The sequence below is a fragment of the Schistocerca cancellata genome, chromosome 1 (assembly GCF_023864275.1).
Source record: "Schistocerca cancellata isolate TAMUIC-IGC-003103 chromosome 1, iqSchCanc2.1, whole genome shotgun sequence".
In the NCBI taxonomy this organism is placed as follows: Eukaryota; Metazoa; Arthropoda; class Insecta; order Orthoptera; family Acrididae; genus Schistocerca; species Schistocerca cancellata.
Genome location: NC_064626.1, coordinates 207,039,516 through 207,059,430, shown reverse-complemented (window position 1 = coordinate 207,059,430; position 19,915 = coordinate 207,039,516). Strand labels below are relative to the sequence as shown.

Genomic DNA, 19,915 nt, shown 5'->3' with positions numbered 1-19,915 from the left:
GATACGTGAATGCCACTCTCGGACCGATAGTGCAACCATATCCGCAGTATATTGGTGAGGCATTCGTCTTCATGGACAACAATTCGCGCCCCTATCGTGTACATCTTGTGAATGACTTTCTTCCGGATAATGACATCACTTGACTAGAGTGGCCAGCATGTTCTCCAGACATGAACCCTTTCGCACATGCCTGGGATGGATTGAAAAGGGCAGTTTATGGAGGACGTGATCCACCAGCCATTCTGAGGGATCTACACCAGCCATTGAGGAGTGGGAAAATCTGGACCAACAGTGCCTTGTTGAACTTTTTGACAGTACGCCACGACGAATACAGGCATGCATCAATGCAAGAGGACGTGTTACTGGGTATTAGAGGTACTGGTGTGTACAGCAATCTGCACCACCTGTGAAGGTCTTGCTGTATGGTGGTACAACATGCAATGTGTGGTTTTCATGAGCAATAAAAAGGGCAGAAATGATGTATATGTTTATCTCTATTCCAATTTTCTATACAGGTTCTGGAACTCTGAGAACCAAGGTGAAGCAAAACTTTTTTTTGATGTGTGTATGAAACAGGACTTTATCATCTTGTCTCCCAGTGGGATAAATGTGTTAACACATGTGGTGATTACTGTTGAATGGAACCATTCCATGGTCCAAAAGTTGTGGCAGGTCTTTGATTTCCATTTGAATGCTGTCATAGATATGGCTTTTGCATAAAAGTTAATTTTGGAAATTTGGTTTAATAGGATATTAATGTTGACCTAAGAAAACTAGTTCTTCCTTAGTTACTGTGAAGTTAGAACAACATCTTGGAGACCCCCTTATCACTACATGAAAGAAGGAAGATTAGGAATTGTTAATCGGCTCATTATTGGTACACTCACTTCAGACTGATTCTTGAGGAAATATTCATTTTAAAAGATAAGAAATAACTCTAATGAGGAAAGCAAAAAAAAGGTGAAAAGAGCAACTTCCTCGCTAAAAAAAAAACGTTTTATTTGACATGTTTACAAAAACACAGAAATGACTATTCATTTCCATAAATACAATTTTTACAATTAAAACTTTTACACATCTAACTGTAAGTGAAGTGAAAAACAAAAAAATATATGCTAGGGCAAATATAGTTATAAAAGCTTGTTCCAGAATTAAGTATTGCAGTTATGTTGAAAATAGTCCTACAGATGAGTGAGGATCTGCTGCTTTTAGAATTGAAACAGAGAAAATAATGAAGGACAGTGTGAAATTCAAAAGCAGATGTTAAAAAATATACTAGGAGATGCCAAAAAGTATGCTCAGAGATCTGATAAATACAATAAACCGATTGCAATAGTTTGATTTATAATGGAAACAAATGATGACTATTAGCAAAGAGGTGATGGCCCTTTCAGTAAATGGCTGATTCTTCTCATCAATAAGACAACTATTTTACTTATATCCCACACATGCATTTCATTGCTTCCACATTTTTGCTTGCCTGTATATATGGCTCCTCAAATCATCTTTTTTATGTTCTAAAGAAACTGTCACTTTCTGTATGCATTTCCTAAAATACTCTCTATATCACTAAGATTTTAATTTCTTCAAAAATTATTGTTTCTGCATTAGAAAGCTTTAGATTTAACAAACAAAGTTCTCACCAGTGATTTACAAGAGCTTAAAAAATAACCACATTACACAAAGTTTTAAAAACATGGTTCATCTTATTGTCTTCTTATGATTACAAAATTCATGCAATTTGATAAAAAGACTGATCTGCTCTGTAAACAGATAACAGCTGTTCACACACTGTGGTTCATTGAACTTTTGTGGAAGCTCCACACCTTCCATGAAAAGACTGATCATATTATATCAGAATAATTACAACAAAACACATGAAAGTAATAGTAACTAGTTTCACACTACCATGTTCATGTACTGAAAATACATTAACACTCATTGTTGTGGACTTATGGTAATGTAGCTGCTGGTAGTTAGTTTGCTGGCATTTTATTCTCGAGGAAATGGAGAGAATTAAATGAAAAACATTTTATTGTCTGGATACTAGTTACAAATATCCCTATCATTTGTTGAAATGCAACAGTTCAAAGGCAACACTTATGCCTGTGAGAAACATGAAACAGATAGGAATATTATGGCCAATGTGACAAAATCTGATACGTTCTATTTAAACATCTTTTTCACAACTGCTGCATATCGGTCATTCATTTCTTTTGTAACTTCTCTCACTTCTTGCAACCTTCCTTTTGCTGCAGTGTTATTAGGCTCAATTTTCAAAACTGCTTTCAAATTGTCTTCAGCTGTTTCATAATTATGGAGCTCTTTACATGCTACAGCATTCCTATATAGGGCTTTCACATTATTCTCATCAATTTTTAACACTTTCTGACATAGTACAATAACATAATGAAAATTCTTCTGATGAAGCTGACATGATGCCATATTATTTAACAAGTTAACTCGCAGTGATAGAATGTCTTTGTCTAGAGGCGACTTTCTGGATAAAGATTCTAGAGAACCTATAGTAACAATAATTTTGAAAGCTTTACTAAATTTTATGAAGGAGTCTATAATACGACCAGCACGAAAAAGTTTCACACCTTGCTCCTTATATAGTGTTGCTATAGAAAATTTCTTCTCTTTGCTCCAATCAAACAACAATTCATCATTATGTAACTCCTCAAGTTCTAGAATACATTTTATGTTGCCCTTAATGCTAGGTCTAGTTTCATATTTTGACTGGCAAAGAGGTTTTGTTGGTACTTCTATCACAAAATGACTGGTTTCTCTCAAGAACATACACTGAACACACAATTCTAGCAATCGATCCAGGTCATTATCTGCCTCTCCGATTTTTATTATTCCATTAAAGGAATTACTGAAGTAACAACTAGTTGGATCTACATCTACTCCTTCAAATGAAACATCTGTTATTTTCACTTTACACTCTGCAAAATCTTGAGGTTTAGTTCCCCACTCCCCGGGCTTAACAATAGTTTTGGAAATATGCCGTAAATGGTTTAGTAATTTGTCCTCTTCTTGTCTTTGAGATCTCTTTTTGTGTGCTCCTTCTTCATCTTGACACTCCATGCCATCTTCTTCTCCGACATTCTGACCTTCGGAAGTTTTCTTCTCTTCTTCTACCTGTTCTTGAACACCAGTATTCTTATCTGTCTCTTCATTCAATGTAATGTCACCTTTTCTATTCATCTTTATAAGTGGGACTGAAATTTTGGAACTCTTCAAACAGACAAATATATCTCTGAAAATATTCTGCTGGCAGTGTTACAAACATTGACTTTTTAAAAGGGTAACTTGTTTCCTCAATCTTCCTGAAACAAGAAACCAAAAACTGCAACAGTTATATGATTAAAAAACACATCAATTTTTGTAATATGCTAACATGAGGATTTTTTAGTAATAACAAATAAAACTAACATATAAGGTTTCCCGGCACGATTGAAAAAAGAAGTTTCCAGGCGTTAAACTAGGTTATTAGTTCCATTTTTCCGCATGCTATTTCGCCAATTCTCTTCTTATGCTACAACAGAGAATAACATTTTCTGATCAAGATAATGGACAGGTACTGCAATAGAAGCCGAATGCAAAATAAATGAATAAAAAGCTCTAATGTTTAAACAAATATGGGACAAACAATGGGATAGCTTTCTATGGCTGATTTATGAATTGATCTTTTGATTCAGCTTTTAATAAATAAGGATAGAGGCTTCAATTTGAACAATGCTTTTATTCTGACACCCAATTTTTAAGACATTTACAACTGTTTCAGTAATCAGTCAAAAAGCTCTAAGGGAGCATATGTAATATAAGACACAGTGCCAGCTCCAAAATGTACCTCCTGTATGATAGAAGGGGCATGACTAGTTTCATGAATTAAATACTATTACACATAATGACTCATAGCTAACCATTTACAGCGAACACCTCTGATGTTGTCACTTTTAGACTAATATGACTACGGCAGTCACTAAAAAACTGTGATGATGGAAAACTGAACTAATGCACAGTTAGAACTTGGAAATATACTCAAAATCATGTCGTGGACACACCTCTCATGGAAACTGTGTGTGTGTGTGTTTGTGTGCATGTGTGGTGGAGGGGGGGGGGTTTGCCTGTACGAAATTTAATAGAAACAAATGTCATATAATTACAATCACTCACTCCCAGGCTCGCTCATGGTTACCCACACCATCACACTATCAATATATTTTAAGAACCATGAGATTGGACAGATGTTCATAAATACAATTCAAGAAGAATACTAAAATAATGAAAAAGGGAAACATGACTGGTTGATCAATAACAAAAAAACATGGTTGAGCCAACCTTCCTGATAACACATTACAAAATTCTCCATAAATTTTAGGGAACAAACCACATGTCACAGAACCTTAACAGGCATACCACATCTGTTTGATTGCCAGTTAAAATAGACAGCTGGTAATCAGATGATACCCTCTTTCTGAATATAAAACACAGTCTACCAAAATGTGACCACTGTGATCCACATCAAAAGCATCACACACTGAAGGGTAGTCTCTCCGTAGCAAGACGCCATCCATCATAGGGCTATGTATGATGTGAATGCATCATAGGGCTACATATGATGTGACGACAAGTGAGAAGGACCTCATACGATCTGCATGGCTAGAAGGAGGTATGCCAAGGCTGAATTTCTGATTCTCAGACATAGTTACTGTCACTTCAGTCACTGTTATTCCCACCTGAACCTGGAAATTTTGGCTGTAAGGGTATCAGCATGAGTAAAATAAATGCTACAAAATATACCCTTCCTCCACCCATTTATATTTATTACAAGAGATCCTAAAGAGGTCTTACAGTTGAACTCTGACACTTTAGTGAATAATAATACTTTTGTATCAAAACACAGTGAAACTTTGTAGCATAACACAGTAAAATTTATTTCTAGAGGCAGAGTTGACTTTTATTCTCCAGACTATTAAGTAACATTTAGCAAGTTCCCCATCCCACAAAAAACCACAACTATTGAAAAGGCTATTTACATAAATGACCTACCATTGTTCACACTACTGATAATCGTATTGCATGTATATCATCCTTCAGTAGGTTCTTAAATGATAATATAAAAATTTACTATTAAAATGCTTGAATGATATCAGCCTCAGTACAAATATCATGTAAAAAGCTTTAAAGTGATATGACCTTCTTGTGACATCTCAAGTGGCTTTTTCACTCTGATTGCTTGCATTCACTCTGTTACTTAAGTTACTCTTTCAAACACACAAAAATCACAAGTCCACCTAAGGACTCATTTTATTGCTATGTATAGTCCGGTGGTATCAACTGATATGAAATTCTAAACTGGTTCTCACGAGGGGGAATGGATATGATTTAAATATCAGACATGGTGAAAGCAGCTCTACCAATTTTGATAATGAGAATGGCAAAGCTGTCATGAACTCTAAGACTGATATGAACGCTGTTTAATTTCACATTTTTCAAATATACACATCATTGTCAGAGGCAAAAGAAGCAATAATAAAAAAATCTTAGGCCTACCTGTGGATTGAGCTCCAGATCTTTGAATTTGTTCACACTCCACTTGTTCTGTGACATCAACCTAGTGGCTACCAGTATTTAATACACTGAATAGTATGTAATCTTTCTTCTAAGCAAGTACTTGCGACAGTCTTGATTTCATGGCATCTCACAAGCAGGCCAACGAAGGAGACTGGTGACTCCAGAAATGATTGTGTTTGAATATGTGATTACCAAGAACCTAACTGTTAACGGCAGATAAATTTTGAGGATAAACAGACTGAGCTGTTTCAGTCCTTCCTTCAATTTGGAGTCTGATATAATACCTACCAATTAAGTCACAATGACATCACTAAAATGTTAAAATTAAACCTCCCTCGCTACAAAGCAAGAAATTTGAAAATTTCTTATCGAGCTACCCATATATTACATAGCTGTTACAGTAGGTTTGGAACCCTTCCAGCAAGTCACCCACACCACATATGAACATAACTATTGAAAAAGGCTATTTACTTACATAACCTACCATTGTTTGCACTACTGATAATAGTATTGCATGTATATCATCTTTCAATAGGTTGTTAAATGCTAAGACATTATTTCTGCATAACCTTCATGTCAGCACAGAAGTTGCATAACTGTTAATGACCATCATGCCACTTCCTTTTTATCACTAACCACATATATGGTCTCTGGCCTTACAATCTCCCTATACTCAAGTAAAAATTACTTTGCACTTGATGTTTCAGTGAGTCGAGGAGATGAGAGCCTGGCACCATCCAATTGTAGTTCTTTTTCAATTGCCACATGCTCCCTGTGTTGCCTATTTTGTAGGTATATGCAGTGTCTTGTGGTGTGCAGCTGACTGCAACACTGTCCTCTCGTGGATCCAATCTGTCAATCACAAAGTAATTTTAATCAGAGCATAGCTGAGAAATTTTCAGTTGATGAGACAACTAAATATGTTCCACAGGTGCTGACTGTTGCTGCTAGAAACCAGTTTCATTAGTGTTTTTCCAGCTACAGTACTATTAGCATACTTAAACTTAAGATGTTGTGAGTAATAAAACAGGCAACTTAATTCCTTTCCACCAAAGCCAGCAGTAGGTTGATGAGTTATTGTGCAACACATTCAGATGAGTGAAGTTGTGTGTACAAGTTAATCTGATTTTATAATTCAGTTTCCTACTATTTTGCTACCCTCTCCCCTTTTTCTTTATTTTAAATACACCACTTAATGATGACTTGCTAAGAAGTAAGCCAGTTGTGATACAATTCATGAGACCCCAAGGCTGACAGATAAAATAAAATAATGTTGTTTACAATGTGGTCGCTGTGTTGACATAAGGCAATATTCTTAATATGAGTAAATATGCCACTTTAGTCCTCTATTCACTCAGAAACGCTCTAAGCAGTTGAGAAAGCATCACTAACTAACCATTGAAGGTGGAAAAACAGTTCATGAAGCCATCAGCATTGAAGCCATTACAAAAACAGAATTACAAGTACTGAAGAAAATACTTCAGTACATTGTTATAGCTTGTTGCATAACCAAACAAAGATTTACTGTGATATTTATTGAATTTTAAAAAAATCTAACTTCCCTCTCTTGTACCAAATAACTACATTTTATATTACACATGAGGTGTGCTCAAAAAGGAAGGTGACATTATATTTTTATGAAAAAAATATTTATTTATTCATCAATATTCATGTTGTCCCCTTCAAAGTAATCCCCCCTCAGATACAATACAACACTTCTTCCAATCCTCGAAGAACTTCTCATAAGCACTTTTTGGTACAGCCTTGAGTATTTCCAGCAATGCAGTTTTTATTTCCTCAATTGCTGAAAATCTTCATCCTTCCATAGGTCTCTTCAGTTTTGGCAACAGGAAAAAGTCGCAGGGGCCAAATCCAGTGAATTGGTGGCTGAGGCACGATTGTCATGTTTTTGGCCAAAAAATCTCTCACAAGCAACAATGAATGAGCAGTTGCATTGTCGCAATGCAAAAGCCATGAACTGTTTTTCCACCATTTCAGACGTTTTTTGTGTATTGCTTCTTGCAAACAGCGCATACATCAAGGTAATACTCCTTATTGACCATAAGATCTCGAGGCAAAAATTCATGTTGCCCTACACCATGGTAATTGAAAAAAAAAAAATAAATAAAAAAATAAACAGTGAGCAAAACTTTGACATTTGGTTAAACTTGCTGTGCTTATTTCGGTCTTGGCTCTCTGGGATGTTTCCATTGGGACGATTGGGCTTTGGTTTTGATGTCATAACCATAAACCCATGTTTTGTCACCAGTTATGATCCTTTTGAGAAAATCAGGATCATCACTGATGTTCAAGAGCTCCTGAGCGATGCTCATGTGAAGGCTCTTCTGATCAAAATAGGGAGAACAAACTTCGCTGACACGGATCTCATGCCCAAAACATCTGAAAAAATTGCATGACCTGAGCTGACCAATATGCCAAAATCGTCAGCAACTTCTCTTATGGTAATTTGATGGTTTTCCAAAACAATTTTCTTCGCAGCTTCAATCGTATCTTCTGCTGTTGTGCTGGGGCATCCTGAGCAAGGTTTGTCATTGCCATCTTCTCGGGCATCTTGGAAGAACTTGTACCATTTGTAATTTTTTTTTTTTTAACTTAGAGCAGATGCAGCATATGCCACAGTCAACAGTCAAGTGCTTTAGAGCACTTGATTCCATTTTTCACACAAAATTTGATGCAAATTCGTTGCTCCATTTTTTATAATAATTGAAAATAGCTGAGTACAAAAACACGCCTAACTTTTCTATCTGTCAAAAACGAATGAAGTAAGCTGTACACTTAGAACTGGGAACATATGTTCATGACAAGTGTATCAACAAAAAAAGGATTGATAATTGAATTTATGTTGCCCGTGCAATTTGAAAAGTCACCTAACTTTTAGAACAGCCCTCATATATAACCACTAGATCGATGCCAACCAAATGTGACAGAGAAACAGCATATCTCAAGACTATCATCACTGTGTGGTTTATAATCTCCTAGTTCCAATAGGAGTGGAGATACAGGCTTACAGGCTGCCTTGCATGACAGGCATGTTGTGTGGGAACAGTACCGGCCAGTCAAATCAAGCTGCTTTGCAGTGCAGCCTACATGTTAGGGGCAAGAGACGGTTTACTGGGCCCCAACGTGTAGGCCACCCTGCTTGATAGGCGTGTTATGTTGGAGTAGTATCAGTCTGCTTTATCAACCTCCTTTGCATGGCGGCCTGCACATCAGGAAGAAATTAATGATTTTTGAAGCCCTTGATGTGTAGCCTGGCCTGTATGGCAAGTATATTGTGCAAGTAGTGTTGGCCTGCTTTATTGAACTGTATTGCAGGGCTTAAACATGGCAATGAACATGGCTGGGGACAGGTTGAGATGGGTAGTAGAGGGGATGGTCAGAGCGACGAGAAGAAGGAAATAGACAGAGAGAGTGGAGGAGGAGATGCATGAGGCAGGCAGAAGGTTTAGAGGGGTGATGGGCAAGTGGGAAAGGAAGGAGCGAGGCAGAGATGAAAAGAGAGGTGAGGAGGATATTGTCAGAGAGAGGGGGCAGAGAAAATGGACAAAGAGAGGTGGAGGAGGGGATGAAGAGATAAAGAGAATGGGGAAGTGGAGATAGATAAATAGTGGTGGGAGGATGAGGCTGACTGACAGAGGGAGAAAGAGATGGACACAGAGAGGGGGAGGGTGGGGTGAGGGGACGTAGGAGGAGGAAGAGTGTTCAGTACATGTGTCTATATCTCCTGACCAGCACCGAGGTTAAAGGAACAGCTGTAGGCAATAGCACTAACAAATCACCTCTGAATTTTCATTATCAGGAAAATGGAAAGAAAATGGTTTAACATTTTCTACATTATTGTATATCTGACCAAGACTAAGTTATGAAGCATTCATTTTATTTATAACAAAATTTAATAAATCACGAGACAGAGTTGATGGCAGGATTTATAGTACCATCAATAGACAAATATTAAAGTGAAAGGGAACTATCAGAACTAATAGTTCCTCAATCAGGGAGGAGTCAAGTCTGAGTAACCTTCCCCTTTCCTCCATGAAGAAGGATATATTGACTCCAAAGGCTTGGTAATGTATCCATTTTACTCTGATATATGTGTTTATTGGTGGTACTATACTTTATGCTTTCTGAAAGCAGGTGCTGGCCAGCAATTCTGTCTCATAACTTATTAGTTTTCTCGACTGAATTTCTCTTTGATAAGAGAACATTTAGTGGCTGTAATCTGATAAGTATTGTAAGGATTGAGAGTCTACCAAATGTAATATGTAAAATTTATTGAAACTAATTCAATAGCTTGAATTGACAGCTTTTATTGGGCATGGTGGACATGAACCAAGTTAAATTTCAATTTCAGTGAATATTCTCGTACTGCTTCCAATTTACTTACCAAATTTCAGATTTATGACCTTACGAGGTACCTGTTATAACTGTAATTTACCTACGACAGACATTTATAATTTTGAGGTAGAATGTCCGCATGAGTTCACCAGTACCTTCGCTAACACCATTTTCACATTCTCAATGTGTGGAAACAAAGTTAATTTTCCTTCAGCTTCTTGGTGATAACAGTACTAGATTGAGTGAACTAAACTGAAATAAACACCATCCACAGATTAGGCCTCAGGGCCATTTTGACTGGCTGAATGCTGCCTACATGTTCAGTATGAGAAATGATCTAAGACTGTGGGATATATTATCAGCACGTTGCCAACCCCTCTAGCCTTTATTGCAAGCATATGAATTACGATGGTACTGTTGCATCTTTATTCAAGCAGCTCTTCATTTTGCTTTCGAGGCTAAGTTGACCTCTTTCTAGATCTTAATTTGAGGACATACCAGGAATCGCACGTGTATGATTTCACAGTGAAGGCAATGATGCTAACTGTATGGCTACGGAGGCTGAAAAATTACATCACGTGTGCCATTTCAGGCCCAATTGTTGCAGAGACAGTATACACAATGCTGTGTCAGGGTGTAAAAATGATTGTGACATTCCAATATCATCAAACGTACAGCAGGGGAGCTCCACGAGCTGCCCCGTCTAAAAGTTCTGCTGCCATTTTGAGTTTTCTAAGTGGTACACTTGGCCACAAAGTGACTCTGGGGAAGACTAACAGCACTTTTTACTGGTGGTTTCCTTGGAAATAAAGGGCACTTAGTGGCGAAGTCTGTTGCCAGATTGCAGGAGCTTGTTGGTCAGCAGCTGCACCTGACAGCACTTGATGCTAACCATCTCTCAAGCCCATCTAAGTCACAGATCAGAGTTTGGGAACTGCTTATATTTACGGATAACTGTTAGCTGCAAATTTGTTGCAGTTCTTGGACCATGTCTTCAACAGGACCCACCTATTGCAGACTCCCCTGCAGCTTTTGACTTTCCATCAGTTTCCAGGTGCAGTGGCCATGGCTTTAGACGAGTTCAATAAGTCCAGACTGGCTTTGAGACACCATCTTGCAGGCTGTGACTGAGGGCCATTTCTGTAATAACAGTTGGTCTATACTACTTTGTACTGTAAAGGATGTGTCTTGGAAACAAAGGAAGATACATGTAAATATAAAACTTTTATAAATAGTGATTATTGTCACCAGCTGGCTTGTTCTAGTTTCTGGATGTTTTGTTGTGGGAAGTAGCGGAGAAAAGAAATCACAAATGATAAAATGTGAATAACTGATGCTTTAAAAATTACGTGATAATGCCCAAGTTGAGCCTTATCGTTTAAAACAGGTAGAGTCTAGAAGTTTATTATGTCTTGCATGTATTGCAAACAACAGACGAAAAGGCTCGTAACAAAATAAAAAAAATATATGTTAACTACAAAACCAGACTTTTGTGGAGAATATCAGTGCACAGCTGCATAAGTACACTTACCACTGAAATAGGTGCACTACAGCAAGTAGGACAGGTCTCATGTGAAGAAATGCTCACCATGTTCATGGCATTTAATGTGCCACAGGTGTCTCCTGCATTGTGCCAAATGGTGAGCACCTAAGAGAACTCAGCTTTTGGCTGGATACATATGTGGCAAATCCATGGTACCCAAACAGGAGGGGGGAGGGGGGGGGGGTACTGTCAGTCTTCTGTAACTGTAGACTGTGCACACTTCAGTAGTCACTGTGTGATGTAGTTGGAATATTGCCACAAGGAGTGCGGATCTTTGCTTAAACGCACAAATCATGGGGATAGTAGAAACCTCTTTAAAGGCAAGTCAGTCTCAAAGTGTGCAGATGGCTTTTGTGGCGATTTACTCATTAATGGCCAACCCCTGGGACATTAATGGATCCTATAAGATTTAGAAACATTCCTAGCAGTTCAGGTGGGTTACTGGGCAGTAATCACACCTAGACAAACAAGACACCTCATGTGGCTAATCCACTAGAGAGGTCTACAAAGACTATACTAAAAAACATTAGTAACAGACCAGATGTATTTATTGTTACTAAAACAGAGGAAGTAAGTTTTGAGAAACTGTCACCTCTTTAAATCAATAATGCAATAAAGGGACTTGGTCATTAAAATCTGTTAAAAGGCCACAAGCCAGTACACTTCTAGTCAGGACAGCAACAGCTGCCCCAATAAGTAAGCTATTAAATGCTAAATCTCTAGGACACTATGCTGTAACTACAGTTACATACAGGCCTGATTTATAGTAAAAGTGTTGTTAGCTGCAGGGACATACTGTAACTGGACACCAGTGCCTCACAACAGCAGTGGGAAAATGGTGAGAATGAAGTCAGAAAAATTATAAAAAAGAGCACGCAATGAGTTAGGGAACAAACTGTACTTAAGTTGATATTTAATGAACATCACTGTGGGATGCAAAGTGCTGGTGACACGTTATAGATTCAGTTTGGTTATACACCAAGGAAACACTCCACTTGTGTGTGAACTATCTGCACTTATATGCCACTGATTAAAGAAATTCAAAAGAAACTGCATTGGTGGTTGAGCATACAGTTGAGAGAACATTTATCTTCAATTCAGACACAAAAGAAGCAGCAAAATGTGTTGTTTTGGTATAATAGTTTTGTCACCATCTGCAAAATCCAAGAAAAGGGCTATGAACAACTGTGCAGAAACATACAGTGCAAAACCATTAGATCACGCAACCTTGCTCCTGTCTGACACGTCTGAAGGATAATGTAGAAAGATGGTATGGTACGGTATGAACATTAATGTTCAAATAATCCTCCCATCCTCTGCAGCAAACTCTCCACTTTGTAAGAACGGAAGGGGAAAAAAGAGAGAGAAACCACACCACTACATTAGCTACCATATTACTGGGTTGAGGTCACAAGTTGACTTGTTATGACTTCGAGTGCAGGGAAAACCAAGGTGCATACGTCTCCAAGACACTCAATTTAAACTCCCCCCCCCCCCCCCTCCCTTCACGTTACATGGTTACAAACTCCACAGAAATGGGGAAATTACAAAAGGAGGATTGGCTATGTTAGTAAACAATGTATACCTCTCCTTGCCTCTCCACTCACAACCAGTTTACAAGCAATCACTGTATCAGTGGACAGATATCATAGACCACTAAGTTCACTTTACATGCCCCGCATGAAGTTCCAGACCAAGAAGCTCTCACAGCACACATTATTAAATTACTTCAATGATACCTCCTACGTGGGGATTTTAACACACGATGTGGTTTGGAGATCAGCAACTACATGCCTCAGGGGTATACAGGTGTATAGCTATTGAGAACCTCTTAATGTCACTATATATGTCTACTGTACAGGATTGGCAGAGTATGCACTTCAGCCCTGTAAAGGGTAGTTTGCTGGCTGTAATCTAAGGGACTAAATAGCAAAGTTGTCAGAATGTTAATCAAGAGTTAGTGTCAGCTATCAATTTGATCTAACTATTAATGTATGTAGGAGTGGTAAAACTGAGGCCTCTGAAGTAATACTGATGCCAGAGCTGCTAAATGACTTAAAAATACATAAAAGTACATGGGTATGGCTGGTTCATAGATCAGAGCAATAGAGGGGTATCCCAGGATTCATCTGTGGTGACAGAAACTCCATACGCATCTGACTACCAGTCAACCCAATAGGGAAGATGACAGATGCAGAGTAAAGACCTTCTAACTGGGAGTTCTGCAACATTAAACGTGAGAAGGATGAAAACATAATGGATATCAGTTGGATTGACATTAAAATTAGGTGAGAGAAATAATCAGGTCAAGAGCTGGTCTGCATGTGACAGAAGTCATGCTTCCTATAGCTGTCCTGCCCCCAATCCATTATTGTCAAAGTATTAAACAGGGGAACAGCCCCCACTATTCATTGGAGTGTGCAACAGAAAAAGAACCTCCCCCATTTACAAGCAATTAAAACACATTAAACTGATAGATGACCAAGGCAGTTGGCAAAGGGGATAGGGTTGACAGTCCCCCCCCCCCCCCCCCCCATATGCAACATGAGAGAGGAGGTGCCCAAACCCAACCACCCTGCTCCACCCCAACCCAAAAGTATTTTAAAACTTTATATCTGAGAATAAAAACCATATTCAAAGAGAAAACAGGGAACCAGTTCAATTGCCCACAGTCTGTCTACCAATATTAGAAGTAAAGAATCCAAAAGACCATGTTTCACATGCAGAGCCAGGAGGAGGTGGCAGTCCCCAAGGATGTGAGGTACAGTCTGTGACATTATCTAAATCATGAATGACACAGCTGCAGGCTTTCCTGAAACATTGAAGATGATGTACGAAATGAAACTGGATGTGACCGATGTGAATATGACACAGGACAGTGGGTTCCTTCAGGGAGAAACAGGAGGAGGAGGAGCAAGCAGCAGTAGTCTACCTTAGTAGTTTACAGGAGGGGGCGGTGGCTCACGAATTTTGTTTTGTCTCGAAGTGAGGAAACGCCTTGCCTGCACCTACAAATGCACACCTGTGATCATCAATGCAAATCTTGGGTGAGTAATTGCTTCTCTAGCCAAATGGTTAGCCATTTCGTTCCGTGGCATACCCCCATGCCTTGGTACCCAGAAGAAGTATGGCTAAGGTCAGAGAGAAGGTCATGAATAGCACTTATATGAGGATGATGTAAGTAATATTGAACAATAGCTTGGAGATTACTCATTGAGTCACTGCAAATTAAATTGCAGTTGAGAAAGGTCCTTTTAATAACGTTTAGGGCTCTGTTAATGGCTATCAAATCTGCCATAAAAATACTACATGTTCCTGGCAGCAAATGTAGTTGTTAACCAGCAGGAGATGTAAAACCATGTCCCATCCTATTAATAATTTTTGAGCCATCACTGTAAATGACACGTAAAGGTCATGAGAGTGAATGAAACTTAGGTCCTTGAAATAGATCAAATAGGAGTCAATGCCCCTTGTATGCAAAGAGAATTTTATAAGTTGGATGATTAGGAAATTGTTGGACGGTGATTGCATAAATGAGAATGAGTTGGTACTGTTGGAACTGGAGAGTGGAGCAAGGAGACTGCCTATGGGATTAGTCTGGAAGGTGCCAGTAGCCAGTTTTACTCCATTATGATGGTCTGAGTCCAACAATTTGAAAGCTGAAGATGCCATTGGCAACCATAGTTCAATTGAACCAAGACCAGAGCCTGGAAAATACAGAGGAAAATAGAAAATACACACTCAATGAGGCAAGAAAGCAGAGAGTGTTAATCCTTCAACTTTAGTTGACAAATATGGGGCAGCCATATCAGCTTCTTATTGAAGAGGAGTCCCAAAAATCTAGACTATGCAGCAATGTCCAAGCTGTGGGTACCCAAGAAGTGTCACAGTCAGCATGGACTAGGGTACTCGACAAATGAACTAGCATCTTTATGGAAGCTATGAAAAAGAGTTCAAGCAGACACACTTTGGATAGTGCCTTTGAGCTAGTGTCCAACCAAGGCTACAGACTGGGAGCTATGCCAAATGCAAAAGTTGTCAACATAAATTGTGGAGGTGACCAGTGGTTCCAACGGAGATCCTAGCTCACTGATGACGATGAGACGGGGTAAAACTCAGCAGAAAGCTCTGCGTGACACAGTTCTCTTGGACCAGTGGTTCCCAACCTTTCTTAGACCATTACCCCTGACTGAATTACTATTATTATTATTATTATTATTATTATTTCTTTCCTTTCTCAGATGTTATGTCTGGTTAAAAATGGAAAGAGTTCAAGCAGTCACACTTTGGATAGTGCCTTTGAGCTAGTGTTCAACCAAGGCTACAGACTGGGAGCTATGCCAAATGCAAAAGTTGTCAACATACATTGTGGAGGTGACCAGTGGTTCCAACAGAGATCCAAGCTCACTGATGACGATGAGATGGGGTAAAACTCAGCAGAAAGCTCTGCGGGACACTGTTCTCTTGGACCAGTGGTTCCCAACCTTTCTTAGACCATTACCCCTGAGTGTAATTATTATTATTATCTTTTTGACTTTTTTCTCTCAGACTTAAGTCTGGTTAAAAATGGAACGTGACGCGGACCTCGGTCAAGCATGACTTCCTTGTAACTGTATGGTATATGTTATATTGCATTTAGGAACTTTCGGGTAATTGAACATGTATCAATAATTACAGATTTTTGTAGTTGTATATATATGTTTGGATGTAGCTGTATTGCATTGATGTACTGGTGAATATTGTGAGGTATGACTCCTGTAGTTGATAGTATAATTGGGATAATGTCGACTTTATCCTGATGCCACATGTCCTTGACTTCCTCAGCCAGTTGGATGTATTTTTCAATTTTTTCTCCTGTTTTCTTCTGTATATTTGTTGTGTTGGGTATGGATATTTCAATTAGTTGTGTTAATTTCTTCTTTTTATTGGTGAGTATGATGTCAGGTTTGTTATGTGTTGTTGTTTTATCTGTTATAATCGTTCTGTTCCAGTATAATTTGTATTCATCATTCTCCAGTACATTTTGTGGTGCATACTTGTATGTGGGAACGTGTTGTTTTATTAGTTTATGTTTTATGGCAAGTTGTTGATGTATTATTTTTGCTACATTGTCGTGTCTTCTGGGGTATTCTGTATTTGCTAGTATTGTACATCCGCTTGTGATGTGATCTACTGTTTCTATTTGTTGTTTGCAAAGTCTGCATTTATCTGTTGTGGTATTGGGATCTTTAATAATATGCTTGCTGTAATATCTGGTGTTTATTGTTTGATCCTGTATTGCGATCATGAATCCTTCCGTCTCACTGTATATATTGCCGTTACTTAGCCATGTGTTGGATGCGTCTTGATCTATGTGTGGCTGTGTTAGATGATACGGGTGCTTGCCGTGTAGTGTTTTCTTTTTCCAATTTACTTTCTTTGTATCTGTTGATGTTATGTGATCTAAAGGGTTGTAGAAGTGGTTATGAAATTGCAATGGTGTAGCTGATGTATTTATATGAGTGATTGCTTTGTGTATTTTGCTAGTTTCTGCTCGTTCTAGAAAGAATTTTCTTAAATTGTCTACCTGTCCATAATGTAGGTTTTTTATATCTATAAATCCCCTTCCACCTTCCTTTCTGCTTAATGTGAATCTTTCTGTTGCTGAATGTATGTGATGTATTCTATATTTGTGGCATTGTGATCGTGTAAGTGTATTGAGTGCTTCTAGGTCTGTGTCACTCCATTTCACTACTCCAAATGAGTAGGTCAATACTGGTATAGCATAAGTATTTATAGCTTTTGTCTTGTTTCTTGCTGTCAATTCTGTTTTCAGTATTTTTGTTAGTCTTTGTTTATATTTTTCTTTTAGTTCTTCTTTAATATTTGTATTATCTATTCCTATTTTTTGTCTGTATCCTAGGTATTTATAGGCATCTGTTTTTTCCATCACTTCTATGCAGTCGCTGTGGTTATCCAATATGTAATCTTCTTGTTTAGTGTGTTTGCCCTTGACTATGCTATTTTTCTTACATTTGTCTGTTCCAAAAGACATATTTATATCATTGCTGAATACTTCTGTTATCTTTAGTAATTGGTTGAGTTGTTGATTTGTTGCTGCCAGTAGTTTTAGATCATCCATGTATAGCAAATGTGTGATTTTGTGTGGGTATGTTCCAGTAATATTGTATCCATAATTTGTATTATTTAGCATGTTGGATAGTGGGTTCAGAGCAAGACAGAACCAGAAAGGACTTAATGAGTCTCCTTGGTATATTCTACGCTTAATCTGTATTGGCTGTGATGTGATGTTATCTGAATTTGTTTGGATATTAAGTGTGGTTTTCCAATTTTTCATTACTGTGTTTAGAAACTGTATCAATTTAGGATCTACTTTGTATATTTCCAAAATTTATTATTATTATTATTATTATTATTATTATTATTATTATTATTTCTTTCCTTTCTCAGATGTTATGTCTGGTTAAAAATGGAAAGTGACGCGGACCTTGATCAAGTGTGACTTCCTTTTAACTGTACGGTATATGTTACATTACACTTAGGAACTTTCGGGTAATTGAACACGTATCAATAAATACAGATTTCTGTAGTTGTATATATATGTTTGGATGTAGCTGTATTGCGTTGATGTACTGGTGGATATTGTGTGGTATGACTCCTGTAGTTGATAGTATAATTGGTATAATGTCAACTTTATCCTGATGCCACATGTCCTTGACTTCCTCAGCCAGTTGGATGAATTTTTTAATTTTTTCTCCTGTTTTCTTCTGTATATTTGTTATATTGGGTATGGATATTTCGATTAGTTGTGTTAATTTCTTCTTTTTATTGGTGAGTATGATGTCAGGTTTGTTATGTGGTGTTGTTTTATCTGTTATAATGGTTCTGTTCCAGTATAATTTGTATTCATCATTCTCCAGTACATTTTATGGCGCATACTTGTATGTGGGAATGTGTTGTTTTATTAGTTATGCTGAGAGAAAGGAAGAAAATCATGATACTGGTCTGCAGTATATGAAACTATAGACTGAACACTGTAAGTGGTATACATGAGATGCTACACACAACACACAAAAAACAGCCAGAAGAGATCTGAAGGTTTGTAATATTGATACATACAACCATACATCTCGTACAGCATGTGACAATACTGACTGTAAAAATGTTTTTTTCAATATATGATAAGTTTGATGGGACTTGAACACAATAATGCAAGCAAAATCATGACTGTCTGCAGATATTTCAAACACACATTTTTTACATTCGGTCACTTTATTTCTTACATATTTTAATATTCAAAGCCATGTTAAATGTAGCTTTGATCACCATGTAAAAATGCTTAGAACCAGCAAAAATATCAATGATACGACAAATAAACATGGTGTATTAGATTTCAGTGGATAATGAGGTACCCCTATTATGTCATATATAGTGCCTCATTGTGAAAAAATATTTACAAAGTTCAAGAGTGCTCTTCCAAGTTCAAGAACACATTATTTTCGTAGCCAATCATTTATCAGCGCAATGTTTCCTGATTGGCTGAAATATGCTCAAGTCACTATACAAGAAAGGGGATAATGAAATACCAACAAACTTATGGTCAATATCACTTTTACCAGCACTACGAAACATTTAGGAAAGTTAATACATAACTGTTGTTTAACCATGCGACTACAAATAACATGACATTCAAACCACAGGTGGGATTTATAAAGTCTACTGATATTGATAAGGCTCTCTACAGACACAGAGATACTTGGACAGGATTTGTGATTCGTGTAAAGAATGGCAGCTAACTCTAAATATAGATAAATGTAAATTAATGCAGATGAATAGGAAAAAGAATCCTGTAATGTTTGAATACTCCATTAGTAGTGTAGCACTTGACACAGTCACATCGATTAAATATTTGGGCGTAACATTGCAGAGCGATATGAAGTGGGACAAGCATGTAATGGCAGTTGTGGGGAAGGAGGATAGTCGTCTTCGGTTCATTGGTAAAATTTTGGGAAGATGTGGTTCATCTGTAAAGGACACCGCTTATAAAACACTAATACGACCTATTCTTGAGTACTGCTCGAGCGTTTGGGATCCCTATCAGGTCGGATTGAGGGAGGACATAGAAGCAATTCAGAGGCAGGCTGCTAGATTTGCTACTGGTAGGTTTGATCATCACGCGAGTGTTACGGAAATGCTTCAGGAACTCGGGTGGGAGTCTCTAGAGGAATGGAGGTGTTCTTTTCATGAATCGCTACTGAGGAAATTTAGAGAACCAGCATTTGAAGCTGACTGCAGTACAATTTTACTGCCGCTAACTTACATTTCACGGAAAGACCACAAAGACAAGATAAGAGAGATTGGGGCTCGTACAGAGGCATATAGGCAGTCATTTTTCCCTTGTTCTGTTTGGGAGTGGAACAGGGGGAGAAG

At 37.9% G+C, this 19,915-nt stretch overlaps 1 protein-coding gene across 10 annotated transcripts in view; it reads right to left on the bottom strand.

Moving 5' to 3' along the window:
* Positions 1-1,005: 1,005 nt before the first annotated feature.
* Positions 1,006-19,915, bottom strand: part of LOC126168956 (peptidyl-prolyl cis-trans isomerase FKBP35-like) — a 30,274-nt gene continuing 11,364 nt past the window's right edge. Inside the window, exons 1-4 of one of the 10 annotated variants that reach the window (XM_049920603.1) lie at positions 10,951-11,028; positions 6,275-6,438; positions 3,442-3,544; positions 1,006-3,335 (exon numbers count right to left, since the gene is read on the bottom strand). In XM_049920603.1, the coding sequence (XP_049776560.1) occupies positions 2,167-3,213 (1,047 nt within the window). In that variant the 5' untranslated portion in view covers positions 3,214-3,335; positions 3,442-3,544; positions 6,275-6,438; positions 10,951-11,028 and the 3' untranslated portion in view covers positions 1,006-2,166. Of the gene's footprint in view, positions 3,356-3,441; positions 3,545-6,274; positions 6,439-10,950; positions 11,031-19,915 lie in introns of those variants that run through there. The other 9 variants (XM_049920602.1, XM_049920605.1, XM_049920609.1 and 6 more) reach the window with 9 other exon arrangements.